The 21,610-nt window shown below is 31.4% G+C and overlaps 1 protein-coding gene and 1 pseudogene across 1 annotated transcript in view; one reads left to right on the forward strand and one right to left on the reverse strand.

The window, feature by feature from the left end:
- The window catches only part of CUNH1orf185 (chromosome unknown C1orf185 homolog), a 37,899-nt gene extending 16,289 nt beyond the window's left edge, over window positions 1–21,610 (forward strand). Inside the window, exons 2-5 of the mRNA XM_015595058.2 lie at window positions 734–839; window positions 5,070–5,205; window positions 19,176–19,212; window positions 20,422–21,610. Of these exons, the coding sequence (XP_015450544.1) occupies window positions 734–839; window positions 5,070–5,205; window positions 19,176–19,212; window positions 20,422–20,816 (674 nt within the window). The 3' untranslated portion in view covers window positions 20,817–21,610. The remainder of the gene's footprint in view (window positions 1–733; window positions 840–5,069; window positions 5,206–19,175; window positions 19,213–20,421) is intronic.
- Window positions 14,623–14,741, reverse strand: LOC112486025 (annotated as a pseudogene).

Here is a 21,610-nt window from a genome sequence, read left to right on the forward strand (position 1 = left end):
TAATTCCTATAGACTTTTAAAAAAATTATTATTTTTATTTATTCATTTATTTTTTTTAATTTATTTTTTATGGTGACATTGGTTAATGAAATCCAATAAGTTTCAGCTATACACTTTAACAGTAAGGCATGTGTATATTTACACTGTGTGTTCACCTCCTATAGGCTTTTTAAATTATAAAGCTGTGATACGCTATTATTTCATATAGCTTTTATTTAGATATGACTATGATCTTTTACTTGAGATAAAGTATAGATAAAACATTAAAAATTCCTAAGATCTTTAAAAATTCCTCATACTTGTTTTTTATTACCCTTATCTACCTCCTCATAGTGATTGATAATCAAAATCTTAAAATGAAAAATGTCATGTAGGAAGACTGCAAGGAATGATATTGAGAAAATAACAAAAATTCACAGCTGAACTGAGAAAGAGAAAACTAGATAAGAAAAAAGGAGGTGACAGCTGTAAGGAAACAAACAAACAAAACTAGGTCTCAAATCCTGGCAGAGTCAGAGAAATGCATCCTGGGCCCAAATCAGCATGAGGCTCTGTGTAATTCTCAAACTCATGGTCTTGAAATTTATTAGAAGCAGAATTCAGGCCTCGTAACTTCCTAATTAATGTCTTAACATTACTCTATGTAATATCATTTGAAACATTATTATATCATTTAATTTCACCTAGAGAATGAAGATACATGCATGAAATATTTTTTTATTTCTTTGTATAGGTTTATTTAATCACTTAACCTATTTTCTGGCTGCCGGTGCTGTTACACTAGGAATTGGTTTCTTTGCTTTGGCATCAGCTTTGTGGTTCCTGATTTGCAAGCGAAGGTAAGGTTTATTAGAATATTTTACTTTTTGTTCTTTTAAAAATCCAATGAAAGACTTTTTCAAATGGCATTAAACTTAAATAACAAAAATAGCATTGCTTCTGTAATTTGAGGTTTGGTTATAGACACTTTGATTGGGAAGGAAAAGCCTTACGTGTTTACAGTAGCCTGAAAGAGAAATCTTAGTAGTGTAATTGTCCAAGTAGTATAAGAGCAATCTTCATGCATTAAAATTTTAATAGTGAAATCTATTGTATTTTTTAGAAGACATACATTTGAATGATAATATAAAGTTAGAATTTTTTAAAAAATTTTCACTACTAATTTAGAGATTATTTGATCAGTTCAGTATTTGCTTTGTCTGATGTAAAAGAATATATAAATTGTAACGTGATCTTCCCACACACTCTTCAGTGTTCACTTTCTCAGCAAATGCATACATTACTATCTATCCAATTGCACAAGTCATAAACTAGAAATTATTCACTTATTCATTTTTCAACAAATATTTATTGGGTGCCTGCCATTGTTCTGTGAACAAGTCAGATGAGGTTTCTGTCACATAGACTTACGGTGACACTGGGAGGAGACAGATATTGAACAAATAGATAAAGTGGTCAGGAATGTCTCTTCAAATGGAGAGTATGTAATCTGAGACCTGAGTGGGAAGGAGACAGACATGTGAAGATCTTATGGAAGAGGTATAGCAAGTTCAAAGACCCCAAGTGGGAGCGATGTTATTATTGTTCAGTAAACAGAAAGGCCAGTGTGAATCAACTGTCCTGAGGGAAAAATAATGATGAGATTGAAAAGGTAGATAGGGGCCAAGTCACATAGGAATTTGTGGGCTAGAATATGGAGTTTGGATTTTATTATTTGTGCTATCAGAATTATATAAGCAGGGAGATGACACATTATTATCATAATAATAGCTGACATTGAGTGCTTACTACATACTAGGCACTGTTGTGCTTTATATGTTATCTCATTTGGACTTCATAATAGCCCTATGAGGGAGCAGTAATATTATCCCCTTTTAAAGACTCAATAATGTCACCTATAGATAAATGACATTTTTATAACACTTCTTAAAATTTAAGGTATAATTTACATACAAAAAAGCATGTAAATTTTAAATGTATAATGATGAATTTCAACAAACACATTTCTATGAAACCACAATCCCAGTGAAGATACAGAACTTTTCCAGCACTCTATGAAGTTCCCTCATGCTCCTTTCCAGGCATCACCGCCTGCCTCCCACCCAGAGGCAATCATTCTAATTTTTATCACCATAGATTAATTTTCCCTATTATTTTTTGAAATTAAATTTATTGAGGTGACATTGGTTAATAAAATTATATAGGTTTCAAGTGTACAATTTAATAATATATCATGTATATTGCATTGTGGAATAATATGGACTTTGCTTTTTTCACTTAACATAATGTTTTTGAGGTTCATTTATATTTTTGCATTTATCTATAGTTCATTCTTTTTATTGTGAGTAATATTCCATTGCATGAATATACCTGTTTATTCATTCTTCTGTTAATGGACATTTGGGTCATTTCCAGTTTTTAGTTATTAGGAATAAGGCTGCTGTGAACATTCATGTGTAAATCTTTTTGTACATGCACTTTCACTCCTTTTGGGGAAATACCTAAGAGTGAAACTACTGAATTATGTTTATAAGAAACTGCCAGTTTCCAAAGTGGGTGTATACTCCAAATGGCAATGTATCAGAGTTCTGATTTATATTTTTTAAAGACTTTTCTTCTCTGTGAAGCCTGAATTTTAATGGAGCATGGATGAAACAGACAAGTTAGGAGGCTTTGTATAGTCCAGGGAGAGGGGATAGTGTCTTGGACTAATATGGAAGTAGAGGAGATGAAAACAAGGGGTTGGATTTGGTTGAATTGGATGGGGTAAGAAAGAATAAGTGAAATGGCAGAATTAATGGTAACACCTACGTTTTTACTATGAGCAACTGAGTAGTTGATGCCATTTACTGAGATGAGGAGATAGTTAGAGAAGTGAGGTGAGGGAGTGGTGACAAATTAGGAGTTTTATTTTGGATGTAATTTTGAAAGTCTATTAGATATCCAAGTGGAAATTTCAAATAGACAGTTGGATGTACATGTATGAACTTCAGGAGAGACATCAGGACTGAAGGTTTAGGTTACCCGAAATAACAGGACTGGATGAGACTAACTAAGGAGTGATTATTGAAAGAGAAGAACCTAGGCCTGTGCCCTTCAGCCTCCCAACATTTAGAACTCTAGTGAAAGAGTAGAATCAATAACATCTGGGAAACATGTCAAGGAAGTCAAAATTATGACATTATGAAAATGTTTCAAGAAGGAAGCAATGACCAGTTATGTTCCAGGTGCTTAAAAAGTTAAGATGTGTGAGGATAGAGAAATAATTTCTGGGTTTAGCAACATGGAAGTTATTGATGGCCTTAAAGAGTTTTGGTGGAGGAATGGGTTCAGAAGCTCACTTTTGAATAAAACACAAGAGGTGAGGAAATTGAAACAAATATAAATATCTCTTTCAAGGAGCATTTTATGTGTGTGAAGGAGATTAGATAAATGGGCCAGTAGCAGGAAGAGAATGTGGGATCAAGGAAGGGTATTTTTTTCTCTAAAGATGTAAGACATGCTTGATATTTTCCTTTCTCTTTCCCATCTCCACTAAATTTGAGCCATCACCAAGTTCTATTTATTTTATGTTATAAATTGCTCAAATCAATTCATTTTTCTCCATTACCACTGCCACCACTTTATCCTAATTATCATTATCCTCCACATAGACACTGCAGTAGGGGTTATAACTGACGCCCTACCTTCGCTATTGCCCTCATTTAATCTCTTATCCACACTTCAGCTAGACATTTTCCAAACGCAGATCTGATCAAGTCACCCCACCCACACTATATTATAAAGGACTTCCCATTGCTTTTAGGATAAAGACAAACCAACATGACTTTCAAGTCCCTACATGGTCTGCCCATGCATACTCCCCAATTTCATCTCCCGCTTTCCCTCTTGCTCTCTGTGTTTCTGCTATACTGTTCTAATCTGGCCACTGGGTCTTTGGACTTGATACTCTCTGACTAGAATGTTCTTACTCCCACATCTCTCCTCTTCCACCTCTTTCTACCTAATAACTACTACTATTTCTTCAGATGACCGATTTAGTCATCCCATCCTCAGAAAAGCCTTCCCTGACCTCTGTAATGATTAATTCCCTTTGTTCCATAGTACTCACACAGTACCAGGTAGCTTTCCTTGATAACACTTTCCACACTTGTAATTTTTTATTTTCTTGTGATTATTTTATTAATGTCTGTCTCCCTTACTAGTGTTTAAGCTCCATGAGAGCAATGACAATTCTATGAGGGCAGTGGCTATGCATTTTTTTCTTTTGCCACTATGGATACAATACCCAGTACAATGCCTGACACATAGTAAGTATTCAATACATATTCATTAAGTGAATTGAATTCCACGAATAAATGAATCCTAATTGTTAATACCTCATTAAATAACATAATATGGACTCTTGAATTAATTTGGAAAATTTCCAGTACCTCTGAAAGAAGAAATGGCAATTAGCATTATTTTTTAAATCATGAGCTTTATAATGACTATTAGAAACTATATTCCTCTATACTTAACTATTTTGATCATCTGGGGTTATACTTGCTGATTTATTATTTATTATTTTAAACCCTCTTTCAAAATTGTTTCTAGTTGCATGGATAATGAAGGGACTTTTCCTTTGTAAGCCATTAGTTTCAATCCAGTTTCCTTCCACTTACTTTTGCTAGAAATATTATTAAATATAAAATTGACTATTGAGTTTCATTTTATTTAATTTATTTTGCCATCAAATGCAAATTTATGAAAAGACTGATTAACATTAAAGTCAATTAATTATTTCACAACCAGAAATAATGGTATCAAAAATTCTTGGTTAATCTTCAAAGTGGAAATATTAGCCCTGCATAAGGAGTAGCTTAATTTACATTCTATGAATAAAATAGATATAATGAAATCAGTAACGTGAGAAGAGAATATGTTGATGTGTGCTTTTAAAAATAAATATGTAGTAACATTTATACTGATATTTAAACTCTTATATGTAACTATTGGAAACAAAGTAATTTTCACTGATTTATAATATAATTCATGTTTAATAATATTCTTTATAAAATATTTTTCAGAGAAATATTTAAAAATTCCAAATTTAAAGCAACTGATGAGAGATGTGGGCAAATACCATCAAAGCTGAGGACTAAATCTCATTCTCAGTGTGTTTTTATTTCTCGAAATTTTCATACTGGAAGATTCCAATTACAGGTAGAGTATAATACTTTATAACGATCTTTTCAAAAAATTTCTTTTGATACCATGTCATTAGCATTGTTGTCTTTCAAGTTGAAAGACAGAGTATCCACCGTTATTTTTAAATCTGAGGGACAATAACATGAGCTAAATTTAAATTACCCAAACTAGTTAGAGTTTATACTATAGGAAACTGAAAAACTAAGTAAAAATGTCTCCTTCTACAGTTGCTATACTCTATCACTAGCCTGAAAACCTGCATTCCCCATATTGGGATTGTTACAGGGATGAAGATAAATGGCATAAAAAAAAAAAAAAATGAAGGAAAATTGCCAGGCATATCAATGAGGAAAGAGATTTGGAGAAAAGAGAATACTCAGATAACCAACTCTAACCAAACCAACTGATTGAAATTAAATACAATTTAACAAGGATTTATTAAGCCTTCGTTACATTCTAAGCTCTGGGCCCCTTCAAGAGTAAGATATGAACACTACATTTGAGGTGCTAGGGTAGTACAAGTGCGAAAGGCAGACACATAATTAACTTTTTGTTACTTAAGTGTCAAAACAGTGCTATATGGACAAAGTAAAACAAGGGAGAGACCAGTAGAAACTTAAAACTATGACACAGCTAACCAAAACAAATACTTTATTTATTTTTTTTTAGGCGAGGCAACCCTTGATTGACCTCACATATTGCAAGGACCTTGTCAGCTTACAGTCCCTTATTTTTTTATTTTTATTTTTTACGCCTGCAGCACCTGGTCTTCCCATCCAAGTACTAACCAGTACTAAGAAGGCCCGACCCTTCTTAGCTTCCAAGATCTGATAGGATTGGGCTCGTTCTGGGTAGCATGGCTATAGACTTTAATGGTCTTATAACATTAATAGATAAATAACAACAAAGTGATAGGATGTCAAAGTTTCATTATACATCTTGAATACTGAGCTCAAGTTGAATACAGTGTTTATTCATTTATTTAACAAACATATTTTGAGTGCCTTTAAGGCAACACTAGTTTTGGCACTGAGGCTACATAAACAAATAAGACACGAGTCCAGACCTAGATGATCCCAAAGTTAGTAGAGGAAAAAAAGTATAAACTAAAAATTATAACATAATATGATAAGAGCCACAAATTGAAGAAATGCAGACAAGGGAGTATAAATTAAGAAAGGCTTCACAGAGAATATGATTTTAGTTGGGTTTTGAGAAATGAATAGAAGTTTGCCGGGAGGAAAGAGAACAGTCTGTGTTCAAAAGCTTGCAGCTATAAAAGGAAGTAACATGTTCAGAAAAATGTTATAATGATTGGAGCCTAGGGTTTATAGAAGGGAGTGGTGGAAAAAGATCCTGGAGGTGACATCGTGAGGAGTCTCATTTGCAGTTTAAGGATTTTAGATTTTACCCCATAGGTTCTACAGATCCACCGGAGGCATTATGGGATTATGGTCAAGAGCATAGACAGTAGAGGTTAGAATCCTGGCTCTACCACTACTAGCTATGTAATTTTAGTAAAGTTTTGTAACTTTTCTATGTCTCAATTTCCTCATCTGCAAAATGAGGATGATTTCATCTCCACATAATTGTTAAGGGAATTGAATGAATTCGTATATAAAAAACACTCAGAATAGTGCCTGGCCACATCATGAGCACCATAAAGTATACTATTATTATTATTTCAGGGTTTTAAACAGGGAAGTTTAATGATCAAATTAATTCTAAAGATTATTAGCTCTGACCTTCAAATGAAGGATAGTTTGAAATAGAGATAACATTGTAGAAAAAAAATGTTTCTATGTATTCATTTAATATTAATTTAATTTATTGAGTACCCATCACATACTAGGAATTTTGCTAGGTACTATTGATGTAATGGTGTCTTCATATCTAGCGGTGGATACATACAAAAAGGTAATTACAAAAATGTCACGAGTGCTCTGATGGCAGAAGTACATATGTAGGAGTACTAAATTTTAATTAGCTTGTTTATTATTCATTCAACAAATATATAATAAGTGCTTATGTGCCAGGCAGTGTTCTAGGTAATTGGAAATTTGGTAGTGAATGAGTCCCTGCTCTCATGAGATTTATGGTCTAGTGGGAGAGATAAATAATATACAAGTAAACACTAATCATTATTTAGGACTTTCGATAGTCAGTGAAAGGAACCTAATTCAGAAGAAAAGAGTATAAAACATAGCATGAAAACATAGCATAAAAGAATAGATAGTGTTGACTGCAACCACAATCAGTTTCAGTAAATAAAGTACTTCTTTTTATATTGTCCCTCTTTTTCTTCTCTCAGTTTCTGCCTATGTATTGGCCTCTTTCTCTCCCACTACGACAGGCACGCAGGAGGATGAAAATTATAACAAAAAATATGGTTTAATATAATATAGATCTAGAGCTTGGTTCCTAAAAAGTATTATTGTGAAAGATAACATATATACAAAAGAACACACACACAGTTTAAAGAATAATAAGTGGAATTTTTATTCCCACCACCCAGAAAAAGAAATTGAATATTACCAGGAACTTTTGAGATATCCTGAATATTTATCTCTTACACTCCCACCCTTCACTGAAGGACCCACTTATCCTATCTATAATTGCAATTAACCATTTCTTTGCTTTTCTTTATGATTTTACCACAAATGTTATAAATCCTCGAACAGTGTATTATTAAATTTTATATGTTTTTGGGCTCCATGTCTTACCTTTTTGTGCAATATTACATTTTTGAGACTCATCCAGGTTGGTGCAGCATGCCCATAGTTTATTATTTTTACTATTATATGGCATTCCATTAGATGAATATATCAAATTTTATGTTATGGACATAATTTGGATTGTTTGCAGTTGTTTTTTAAGGAATTTTCTTTAGGGAATACACCTGACGGTGAAATTGCTGACTTATGGGGTATGTGCATTTTCAATATTATTAAATAATTCCAAATTGTTTTCTAGAGTAGCTGTATCAACATACATTCCCCCAGGGCACACATAAGTGCTAGGATTGTTCCATATAAAAAAAAATTGATATTTTTAGGCTCCTAAGTTTTTGACAATCTGATGAATGTGTAAAAGTATCTCACTATTGTTTTTTCTTAATAGACTTTATTTTTTGAGCAGTTTTAGGTTCACAGCAAAATTAAGCAGAAAGTACAGAGTTCCTGTATACCCATTTCCCCTATACCCTCCCCCACTGTCAACATCCAGAGTGGTACATTTCTTACAATTGATCAACCTGTATTGACACATCATTATCACCCAAGTCCATTGTGTACATTAAGATTCACTCTTAGTGTTATACATTCTATGTGTTTGGGGAAAAATATATATATCTATATATATTTGTCCAAACCTATAGAACAGAGAAGAAGGTAGACAACAGGGGTGAGGGTAGAAGTGAGAGGGGCAGAGAGAGAGAAATCTACCATTATAGTATCATACAGAATAGTTTCACTATCCTAAAAATCTTGTCCTCTGCCTCTGCCTATTCATCCCTCCCTCCTCTCTAATCCCTGACAAGCATTTTACTATTTCTGTAGTTTTGCCTTTTTCAGCATATCATATAGTTAGAATTATGTAGTACATAGCCTTCTCAGATTGGCTTCTTTCACTTAGTAAGATGCATTTAAGTTTCTCCCTGATTTTTCAAGGCTTAATAGCACATACCTTTTTAGAACTGAAAAATATACAAGTATATGGGTATAACACAGTTTATTTATCCATTCATTTATTGAAGGGCATTTTGGTTGCTTCCAAGTTTTGGCAATTATGAATAAACCCACTATAAATATTCATGTGCAGGTTTTGTGTGGACATACGTTTTCAACTTATCTGGGTAAATACCAATGATCATGACTGCTGGATCAGATGATAAGAGGTGTTCAGTTTTGTAAGAAATTGCCAAGCTGTTAAAGTGTACCATTTTGCATTCACACTATCAATGAATGAGAGTTCCTGTTGCTTCACATCTTTACCAGCTTCTGGTGGTCAGCGTTTTGGATTTTCACCATTATAATAAGAATATAGTGATAATTTGTTGTTTTAATTTTCATTTCCCTAATGACATATGATGAGTAACAGCTTTTCATATGCTTATTTGCCATCTGTATATCTTCTTTGGTGAAATGTCTTTTCAAATCTTTTGCTCATTTTTAATTGGATTGTTCATTTTCTTATTGTTGAGTTTTAAGAGTTCTTCGTATTTTTTTTTTAACAGTCTTTTATCGGATACATCTTTTGCAAAGATTTTTACACAGTTTGTGACTTGTCTTCTCATTCCCTTGATATCTTACTATAGTTTTAATTTGTTTTTTCTTGTCAAAAATTAGGTGATTGTCTTAAAGTTCATTGGCCATTATGGTTTTTCTGTTATGTAAAAGGCCTGTTCGAATCTCACCTCTTTTTCTATTAGTTTGTCTATTTATTATAAAACTTTAAAAAGAGTTATATATTCTGGATAACCAATCCTTTGTCAGTTATGTTAATTTTAATATCTTCATACGTTTTACAACTTTCCTTCTCACTACTTTTATAGTGCATTTTGATAACCAAAAAATTTCTTTTATTTTTAATGTAACCTAATTTCTCAGCCCTTTCTTTTATCACTTATTGTTTCCTTCCCTACTCCAGAGCCATAAAGATACCCTTCTATATTTCCTAAGAGTTTTATAGTTTTGACTACGTAGGTCTTTAATCAATCTGGCATTGATTTCTGTGATTGGTGTAAATAGGAATCCAATTTGACTTTTTTCTGTATGTTTGCCCAACTGTCTAGTAGCATTTACTGAAATTCTTTTGGTATTTAGAGGGCAACTGCAGTATAGTTTTAGATCAATTTGAGAAAAGCCAATTCTTTACAACATTGTTTCTAATCCATGAACATGATGTTTTGCTGTATTTATGTTATTTTTAATATCTTTCAATAAAACTTTATAATTATCTTCATAAAAGCCTTGCCAATCTTATATCAACTTTTATTACAGGAAAATTGATATGTTTATGCTTTTGCGATATGATTTTTAAGTAAACTTTTTATTTTGGAATAATTTTAGATTGATAGAAAAGTTACAAAGATAATAGAGTTCTTATACATTTTACCCAGTCTCTCCCAGTGTTAAAATCTTAAATTACCATGGTACATTTGTCAAAACTAAGAAACCAACATGGGTACATTACTATTAACTTTATTCAGAGTTCACCAGTTTTTACATGAATGTGCTTTGCTCCTTCAATACATATCCAAGATACCACATTACATTTGTTTCTTTAATTTTCTTTTCTCTCTCTCTTTGTTTTACTTAACCTTTATAGTTTTGAGAAGCAGTGGTCATATGTTTTGTAAAATGTCCCTCAACTTGAGTTTATCTGATGTTTTTTCAGTATTATATTGAGATTATGAATGTGAGGAATAATACCACTGTATTGAAATTGATATGTTTTAGAATATTTTATTGATGTATAATTACCCACAAATGCTGAGACCTGGCGTTCTACTCAATGAACACTGATAATTGAATGTTCATTCCATCAACACTCAAAACAAGATACAGAACATTTTTATCATCTGAAAAAATTCCCTCATATTCCCTATCAGTCAATTCTTCTACCTTTTCCAGTTAAGCATTTTCTGATTTATGTCAACAAAGTTCAGTTTTTATCCATTCCTAGATTTTGTACAAATGAAATCATATAATATATTTTTTTTATATCTGGCTATTTTCACTTAACACAAGTTTTTGGGATTCACCCATGTTATTTTGTGCATTAGAACTCCTTTCTATTAATATCGTAGGAATATACAACAATTTGTTTATCTATTCTCTTGTTGATGGACATTCGAGTTGTTTTCAGGTTTTGACTAGTATGAATAAAACTGCTCTAAATATTCATGTACTTTCAGTGAACATATATTTTTATTTTTACTGAGAAACTATCTTAGCATGAAATTGGTGGGGCTTGGGTAGACATACATATAACTTTATAACAAACAAATTTCCAAAGTGGTTGTAACTTATTTCAAAGTGGTTATAACTTATTTCACTCCCATCACAGTAATTGAGAGTTCCAGTTGCTCTACATCCTTGCCAATATTTGTGTCGTTAGAATTTTTTATTTTAGCCATTTTAATAGGTGTGAATGGTATTTCAATATGTTTTTAATTTATATTTCTCTAATAACTAAAGGTCAAGAACCTTTTCAGGTGTTCATTGGTCAGTATATTTTATTTTGTGATCTACCTGTTTGGGTCTTTTGCCCATTTTTAAATTAGATTGTTGGTTTTATTTTGTTTGTTTTTAAATTAATGACTTGAGGAGTTCTTAATACAATTTGGATACAAGTCTATTATGAGAGACGTATGATGTGAATGTTTTTTTCTCAGACTGTGGTTTGTCTGTTCTTTTTTTACAGTGATATTTGATCAGCAGAAAGTTTTAATGTTGATAAAGTCCAAGCTATGAATATTTTTCCTTTTAAAAGAAATTTTTATCCTTTCTAACAAATATTTATCTTTCTAAGCTTGTGTAGATATTCTTTTATGTGTTGTTTTAGTTACTCTATAGTGTTGGGTTTTATGTTTAGGTCTACGAGGCAGTAGAGGTCAAGGTTCATCTTTATCCATTATGATACCCAGTTGTTCTAGAAAATTGTGTTTAAAAAACTTTTCTTTCCTCATTGAACTAATTATCACTTTGATTGAAAAATCAATCTCCTATATATGTGTTGGTTTATTTATTGAACTCTGTGCTCTTTTTAGTGAACTATTTATCCTTAAATAATATTATACTGTCTTTTTAAAATTAAATTTATTGAGACAACATTGGTTAAAAAATTCTATAGTTTCAAGTGTACTTTTCAGTAATACATCATTTATATTGCATTGTGTGTTCACTAAAGTTAAATCTCCTATCACTATATATTTGTCCCTCTTTACCCTTATCTACCTCCCACCCTTCCTTTATTCTCTCTGGTAACCACTAAACTGTTATCTGTGTCCATGAGTCAATTGTTTGTCTTGTTCGTTGCTTTCAGTTTTATATACTGTCATGATTACTGTGACTTTATAATAAGTCATGGAGTCAAGTATTGTAAGTCCTCCAACTTTATTCTTTGCTCGAAAATGTTTTTGCTCTTCTAGTTACTTTGTTTTTCCATATAATTTAGAGAGTAGCTTGTTTAGTTCTTTAAAAGGACAGTTCGAATTTTTATTAAACTAGTATTGAATCTGTAAATCAATTTACGGAGAATGGACATCTTAACAACAATGACTCTTCCAATTAATGACCATAGTATTACTCTACTTTTATTGAGGCCTTCTTTAATTTAAATTTATTAATTTATTGTGGTTTTAAATTTTAGTTCATAGTTTTAGGTATAGAAATCTTTCACATTATTAGTTAGATTTATTTAAAGGTTTTTTTTATGTTAAATAGTATTGATTTTTAAATTTTATTTCCCAATTGTTTGTTGTTAGTAATACAAATAAATTGATTTCTTTTATCTTCATATTCTAAATTACAGATCAAGAAGTTGTAAAAAATATTACAAAGTTGTCTTGTGTACCCATCACCCACTTCTCCTAATGATGACGTCTTATATAAATACACCAAAAGTATACTTTCTACTTTATCATAAGTATACATTATCAAAACCAGGAAATTTAGACTACAGACCTTACTCAGATTGTACCAGTTTTTGCATGTATTCACCTGTTGCCTTTTATAAAATTCTGTAACGTTTTATTATATGCATAGATTTATATAACCACCACCACAGTTACTATATAAAATTGTTCCATCGCCATAAAGGAACTCTCTCATGATACTCTTTACAGTCACTCTCTCTCTCTCTTTACCTAAGCCCTGGCAACCATTAATCTGTTCTCTATTGCTACAATTGTGTCATTTGCAGAATATTATAAATTGAATCATACAGCATGTGGCCTTTTGAGATTGGCTTTTCTTCACTTAGCATAATATTCTTAAGATCCCTCCAAGTCATTCATGTATCAATAACTTTTTTAATTTTCTACTGCTGAGTAGTATAGCATTGTATGGATGTAGCATAGTTCTTTTAACCATTTACCCATTGAGGAATATTTGTATTTTTTTCCAGTTAGAAGCTGTTACAAAATAAAGATGCCACCATGAACATTTATGTGTAGGTTTTTCTGTAAACATAAGTTTTAGTTTCTTCTATGCATTTTATTGTTTCAGGTCTTATGTTTAAGTCTTTGATCCATTCTGAGTTAATTTTGGTGTATGGTGACAGCAGTCTAGTTTCATTCTGTTGCATGTGGCTTTCCAGCTTTCCCAGAACCATTTATTAAAGAGGCTTTCTTTTCTCCATTACATGTTTTTGGCTCCTTTGTCAAAAATTATTTGCCCATATATATGTGGGTTTATTTCTTGGTTCTCAATTCTGTTCCACTGGTCTGTGTGTCTATTTTTCTGCCAATACCATGTTGTTTTGATTATTGTCACTTTGTAGTATAATTTGAAGTCAGTGTGATACCTCTGGCCTTGTTCTTTTATATTGGACTGCTTTGGCTAGTCAAGATCTTTGGTGATTCCATATAAATCTGATGATTTTTTTTGTTCTATTTCTTTAAAAACTACCTTTGGGATTTTGATGGGGATTAAATATGTACATTGCTTTAGGTTGGCCATTTTAACTCTGTTGATTCTTCCAGTCCATGAACATAGCATATCTTTCCATTTCTTTGTGTCTTCAATTTCTTTTAAGAATGTCCTATAGTTTTCAGTGTACCGATCTTTCACATCCTTTGTTAAGTTTATTCCTAGGTATTTTATTCTTTTTGTTGCAATTGCAAAAAGAATTTCTTTTCATATCTTTTTCTGAAATTTCATTGTTAGTATATAGGAATACAATGGACTTTTTTCATGATAAAGATGACTTGTTCCTTTTATGCTCATTTTTATTTTTATTTTGTATTTTTATTTAATTTTTTTATTAAAAATTATTGGGTGACATTGATTAATAAAATCAAATAAGTTTCAAGAGTACAATTCAATAATACATCATATGTATATTGTATTGTGTGTTCACTGTCCAAAGTTAAATTTCCTTTCCTCACCAAATATTTGACCTCTTTTACTCCCCACTTCCCTCTGGTAACTACTAATCCACTGTTCGTTTCCATTAATTTCTGTTTGTCATGTTTGTTTGTTGCTTTCAGTTTTATAACCCACATACGACTGAGATGATGATATGGTTCTCAACTTTTCTGACTTATTTTGTTTAGCATGACAATCTTTAACTGATTCAGAGTAGTAGAATGAATATGTCATTTATTTTAATATTTTCTTTTTTTTTTTTTAGGTGAGGCAACCCTTGGTTCACCTCACATATTGCAAGGACCTTGTCAGCTTACGATCTCTTATTCTTTATTTTTTACACCTACAGTACCTGGTCTTCCTAGGTGGTCTCCCATCCAAGTTCTAACCAGTCCTGACTCTGCTTAGCTTCTGAGATCAGATGGGATTGGGCTTGTTCAGGGTAGCATGGCCGTAGACTGATGTATAATCTTTATAATGTATACTAATACCAAAACGTGGTAAGGATAACACAAAAAAAGAAAACTATAGACCAATATCTCTGGTAAATACAGATACAAAAATACTAAACAAAATAGTAGCGAATTGAATACAACAATACATTGAAAGTTTATCTTTTCACTTTCTGATGATATGCTTTGATGAACAACAGTTTTTGATTTTTGTGTGTCCAATTTATCTTTTTTTTTCATTGCTTGTGCTTTTGGTGTCATATCTAAAACCATTCTCTGATTTAAAGTCCTAAAGATTTATGCTTATATTGTCTCCTAAGAGTTTAATAGTTTAGCTCTTATATTTAAATGTTTGATTCATTGGGAGTTAGGTTTTTTATATTGTGTGAAGTTTAGGTCCAACTTTATTCATTTGCATGTAGATATCTAATTTTCCCAACACCATTTGTTGAAAAGACTTTCTTTTCCCCTATTGAATTGCTTTGGCACCATTGTCAAAAATCAGTTGACTATAAATGTCAGTTTTTATTTCCAGAATATTATTTCTATTCCATTGATCTATATATTTATTCTTATACCAGTACCACACTGTCTTATTTACTGTAGATTTATAGTAAGTTTTGATATCAGGAAGTTCTCCAACTTTTTTCTTTTTCAACATTGTTTTGGCTGTTTTAATTTTTCCTTTTATATTTCTACCTTTGATTCATTTTTAGTTAATTTTTGCATAAGGTATGAGGTTTAGATCAAAGTTCATTTGAGGGCTACTGATGTTTAATGTTCTAGTGCTATTTATTGAAAAGTCTATCTTTCCATTTAATTGCTTTTGTAACTTTTGTCAAAAATCTGTTGGGCATATATGAGAGGGTCTATTTCTGGATTTTCTATCTGCATCATTGATCTATATGTCTGTCTCTACCAAGCCACATAGTAAGTCATAAAATTGAGCAGCATGATTCTTCTAATTTCATTCTTCTTTTTCAACACCGTTTTAACTTTTCTTTTTCTTTTGGCTCTCCATATAAATTTTAAGATAAACTTCTCTCTAACTAGAAAAAATCTTGTTGAGATTTTGATGGGAATTACAATTTGTTAATAGGTAGATTTTTAGTGAATTTATGTCTTTACTACAATTGTTTACACTGATCTGTGTTCTATAACCTTTACAAATAAATTTATTACTTCCAGTAGTGTTTTTGTGGACTCCATAAGGTTTTCTTCATACATAATCATATCATCTGTGAAAAACATCAGTTTTACTTCTTTTCCAATCTTTATGCTTTTTATTTTGTTTTCCTATGTATTGGGTGAGACCTCTAGTATAATGATGAAATAGAAATGTTAAGAGCAAATACATATACTTTCTGTATTCTTAATCTTAGAGAGAATACATTCAGCTCTTCACTTTTAAGGAAGAGATTAGCTATGGGATATTGGTAGATGCATATTTGTCAGCTTGAGGAAATTCCCTTCTGTTCCTTGTTTGCTGGAAGGTTTTTGTTTTTTTGCTTGCTTGTTTCCATGTTTGTTTTTTTTATCATGAAGGGGTGCTGAAAAAAAGGTTTGGCCAATAGTTTTTTCTGCATCTTTTGAAATTGTGAACAATTTCATGGGTTTTCTCTTTTATTTTGTTAATGTGAATTACATTGAATTTGAAACGTTAAACCAACTTGTATTCCTAGGATAAACCTCACTGGATTTGTTTTATTAATATAGTGTAAAGTATGTTTGCACCTATGTTCATGAGGGATGTTATTCTGTAATTTTCTTATCTCATAATATCTCTGTTAGATTTTAATATCACATTTATTCTGGTCACAGAAATGACTGGAAAGTGTTTCCTGCTCCTCTACTTTCTATAAAAATTTGTATGTAATCAGTAATATTGCTTTCCCAAACCTTTTTTTCTAGAATTCACCAGAGAAATCATCTAGCTCTGGAGTTTTCTTCAAGAGAAAGTTTTTGAATATGAATTTTGTCCCTTTAATAGATATCAGGCTATACAAATGTTCTATTTTGTGTATTTTAGAAATTTATCTTTTTCAGTGATTTTGTCCATTTTATCTCTGTTAAGTTTATTGGCACAAAGTTTTTAATAGCATCCTCTTATTATCTTTTTAATACCTGTAGAATAGTTAGTGATGGCACTATTTTTATTTCTGATTATATTTCTCTTTTCCTAAATCAGTCTTGCTAGGTATTTTCAATTTTATTATCCTTTGACTTTTATTCTTTTCTAATATAAGCATTTAATATTTAGATTTTCCTCTAAACACTGCTTTTGTTACATCCCACAATTTTTTATGTTTTGTTTTCATCATTATTCAGTTCAAAATATTTTAAAATTTTCTTTCTTCGTCTTTCATCATAGTGACATTTTTGAAGAATGCAAGTCAGTTATTTTATAGATCAAAGACTATTCCTCAGTTTGGCTTTTCCTTGTGATCAGATTCAGTTTATCACATCTGAAGGCATAACAGTGTTTGTCTGCTCTTCACTACTGATTTTAGTTAATCACATGAGATGATGTCTGTTCTTCCCCCACTGTATTATTTCTATTTTTAGCCTAGCAATTAATAAACAATCTGTGGTGACACTTTGAAACCATTTAAATATCCTTCTTTTCATCAAACTTTACTTACTAGCTATAGAAATTATTCTTGCCTGAGCCAGTCTTTACAAAACTACAGCAAAATGATATTTCCAATTCTACTACTCACATCCACATTTGTCATTTGGCTTCTACTTTAAGGAAGACACTCTTCCTTCTTTATTTTATTTATTTATCAGTATAGACTCATGGATTTTTGTTTTATTCAGGAGCTTATAATCTAGTACTAAAATTATTTTGATACTCAAATTTCCCAAAATTTAACCAGTGGGCACTCCTTCAAGATTGTTCCTCTGTCTTTTTGATATGTCCCCATATTTTTGGAGTCCTTACTTCTCATATTAGAGCATCGTTTTCAATAGTTGAAAGAATATCCATTGTATTAATATCTATGTATCAAAATACAGTTAACTGTTTCTTTGCTCTTAGAATTTTAAATCACGATTTTTAAAAATGCTAAACAATGTTGTGATGAGCATACTACTAAGTGAATATTTACACGAATCCAAAATTATTTACTTGGAATAATAAATTTCTAGAAGTAAATTTGTTAAATTGCCCTCCAGAAAAATTCTACCTATTTATATGTAGCAATATATAAGAATGCCTATTTTGTCATTCCCATAGTTTGGGTAGAATTTTAATCAGTTCGGGGCTTTACTCTGTGATTTCCAGACCAGCAATATCAGCATGACCTGTGAGCCAGTTAGAAATGTAGAATCCCAGACCCCACCCCAGACCTCATGCGTTAGCATATGCATTTTAACAGGCTCCCCAGATAATACATAGGCACACTGATGTCTGAGAAGCATTGTTTTTTTTATATATATAATTTATATAGGAGTCACAAACCGAATTGGTCCAAAATCCAGACAAGGTCATTTTAGCAGCCTGTACTGGCACTTATATTAACAAAAGGTGAAAGTGACAAAGAAGTAAAACTGGTTGTGAAAAAAGTGCTTACATGAATCCAATATACATGTATACCGTAAGCAAGCCTTTTACGGGAGACAGGACCATGCAGATTAGCACAAAGTACTAACACTGTTCTCCGAGAACATAAGAGAAAATGTTCTCTCTCCAATCTCATCATCTTTACCCACTTCATCCCAAACACATTATGCACTAACTCATTGTTTTTCTAGTGGTCAAAGGAAAACCTGAGTCAGAACCATTGCCGTCAGTGTATGTTGTAATGCATACTTTCACACCCCACTCCCAGAGAATATGTTTCAATAGGGTGTGATATTATGCCCAAGAATCATCATTTTAACAAGCACGCCAGGTGATTCTGATGCCTGAAGTTTGAGAACTACTACGCCATTACATTTCCCGTAACACATCTGGAATGGATTGTTACAACAAATGTTTTTTTTTATTTGTTTCAAAAGAATAGTTGCATTTTTATAAAAAACTTTCAGCCAGAATTCACTTTTTGTTGTTGTTTTTTAATGAAATGAACAAATCTAGAAATTTTGATTACTTTGTTAGCCTTCTCTAGTTCTAACCAAGCGATTCTAAGTGAGGATGGAGAGAAGTAGTCTTGTTTAACTTTTTTACCCTTTCATTTCCTATCTTGGAGATGCCTTCTTGAACCAGCCCACTTTATTTTCAGATGTTACCTCAACACTCTCCTGTCAGTATATTTTGGGGAAATAAATTCATATTGTGGGGAAAAAACATTATTCTATCAAAAATTTATTATGTTAAAATGTATTACTCATATATGTTAGGTATATTTATATATGTTATAATACATATGTAATTATATATGTTAAAGAAATTATATAAAAACTACTGTTTTTAAATACAAATAACTTTTTTATATAGGAGGAACAAAGAAAAAAGGAAAGAGCACATACAAAAGGTAATTTTTCTTAACAATTTGTTAGAAGAACTTGCAATCAACGTACAATCCACATCTTAAAAAATTAAGTATTTTTTAAAACCATGAAAATTCAAGGGAAATATTAATTTATCAGTATGTGAGTGGGCACATATATTTTTAGAAAACCAAAATTTGCAATATCATATCTTAAATAGTAAAATTTTAATTTTTGTCTCTTATTTATACCTAAAATTTTAATTTTTGTCTCATATTTATGGTATTTAGTCAATACTATATAGTAACGCTGGAGGATCAAGAGACCTGAGTGATTTGTAAATCTTTAGATAGTGCATAATATGTCTTAGTACCTCAAAACATTATCCTCCTATATAATTTTAGAAATCCTAAATATAAAATATAATAAGGTATTTAAACTAGCTTAAATTGTTACATATTAACATCAAAAGTTAAAATGTAAAATATTATAAAAGACATGTTAGGATATTGTATAAATGTGATCTTTTCTAAAACTTAACATGTTTTAATACTGTCAGCATAAGTAATATAATGGGAGAAGCATGAGACTTAGAGTAACAAAAATCCAGTTACAAGTCCATTTTGTATCTGATCTGTGGGGTTGTTTCTCTAATTTTCAGTCCTCTCTTATGTAAAGTGGTGCAAATAATAAGGAAATGCTGGTGATTTCCTTATTAAGAATTACTGAAAAGCTAAACAATATATGGAAGTCTGTCAAACTGCTTTGCAAATTGTAAGGCACTATAGAAATGTTAGTCGTGACTTTTATTAATGTAAAGCCAGTCCATAGGCCGTTCCCACTAGGGACCAAACATTTTGTAATCTGCCTACTCAAGGAGGCATGTATTTTTTTTTAATTTATTTTTAAAATAAGGCAATATTTAGCTATAAGTAGTTAAGAAACTGTCTTTTCTGATTTTAAGGAATATTTCAGAATTGAGATTTCTAGCCTGTTTAGATTCTTCTGTTAAAATAAATTGATTTTATTTAGAATAGACTTCTACTCTTGATTATTGTAAAAATATTGATAATTCCCAATTACCCATTTAACATTGTACAGATGATGATAGCAACCTAGAATTTTCACTACATAATCATACTGTTCATTATGACCTTAAAAAGTCTAAATTTTAAAAAGAAACATTGTTCTTATAATTAAGATTTGGCTCATGAATATGTAATAGTCATAGTAAATCTAATTTTCTTTTACAGCAATTGAAGATCACTCTAAAAATGAATTCTGCCTTGCAACAAAAAAAGTCATTTGTGACCCTTCAGAGATTAGCTCAGCAACAGATCACAGCAGTGTTACTTTAAGCTTGTCTACATTACCATCTGATTCTTGTTATAGCCAAAGTGTAGAAGCAGCTGATGACTGGTTTTCTGATGATTCTCTAGCAAAAAAGAGCTCTCCAATGCCTTTTCTCAGGGAACCTCTAATTGAAAAAGTATTTTCATACCTGTCAACCATTCCATTAGAAGAATGTACTGAAAATGTACTGAATATGACACTTTATGACGATCAAAAAGATGACAGCATTAAGGAAATGTTTTCACAAAGAAATACAGAGGTTGAAATACAAAACCTTCAACATAATACTGAATGACTTTTTTCTTTCGGAAATTTGTATACACTGAAATCATGTAAAGTTAAAATTGAACTACCAGCTTCTGAGTCTTTTAACAGGTCCATGCTACTATTGCTTTTTTTGTCCTTTGCCATAGAGTGGTCCTACTTCCCTTGCTGAATCTTATTTCTAGAAACAAAATTACAGGAAGAACTAGAATGATACCATGAACAGTAATTAAGTTTAACTTTTTGAATCTCATCAAAGGACATAATAAATAATACAAATGTATTTCAACATACAGGAGAAATACTTTAAGAACTCTTCAGCACAAATATATTTTTGAATAAAACATTCACAGCATTTCCTTATACTTTTGACATTTTCAGTTTTATTTCAATGTGGGTAGGGCTGGGTGGAATACCTCCCTCAGCTTTTCTGAATTTTCAATATACAAATCACCTACTATTCAAATCTTATTATGTCATGACTTTGGTAAGCAATATAATTTTGCTTCTCTAGGGGAGCCTGTAATATTACAAAGAATCTAGACAATAATTTTCTTTTCCCTGTCCCCTCTGTCTTTTTCTCAGAATAGTTCTTCACGCCTCACCCCACTATCGTGAAAATGGGAACAGTTATGTTCATAGTCACCTTATTCAAGCTAGATGAATCTAAGAGACCCTTGGCCAGATTTCTACTATGATTCTCAGGGATTTCTGACACCTATCATGAAATTAACCTTTTTTTCCCCCTTTCTCCTGAATACTCTCCATGTAATTAGTCCCTTTTATTTTTTCTCTTGAAAAAACAATTAACAAAGTATAATATTA

The sequence above is a fragment of the Pteropus alecto genome, unplaced genomic scaffold (genome assembly GCF_000325575.1).
Source record: "Pteropus alecto unplaced genomic scaffold, ASM32557v1 scaffold25, whole genome shotgun sequence".
In the NCBI taxonomy this organism is placed as follows: Eukaryota; Metazoa; Chordata; class Mammalia; order Chiroptera; family Pteropodidae; genus Pteropus; species Pteropus alecto.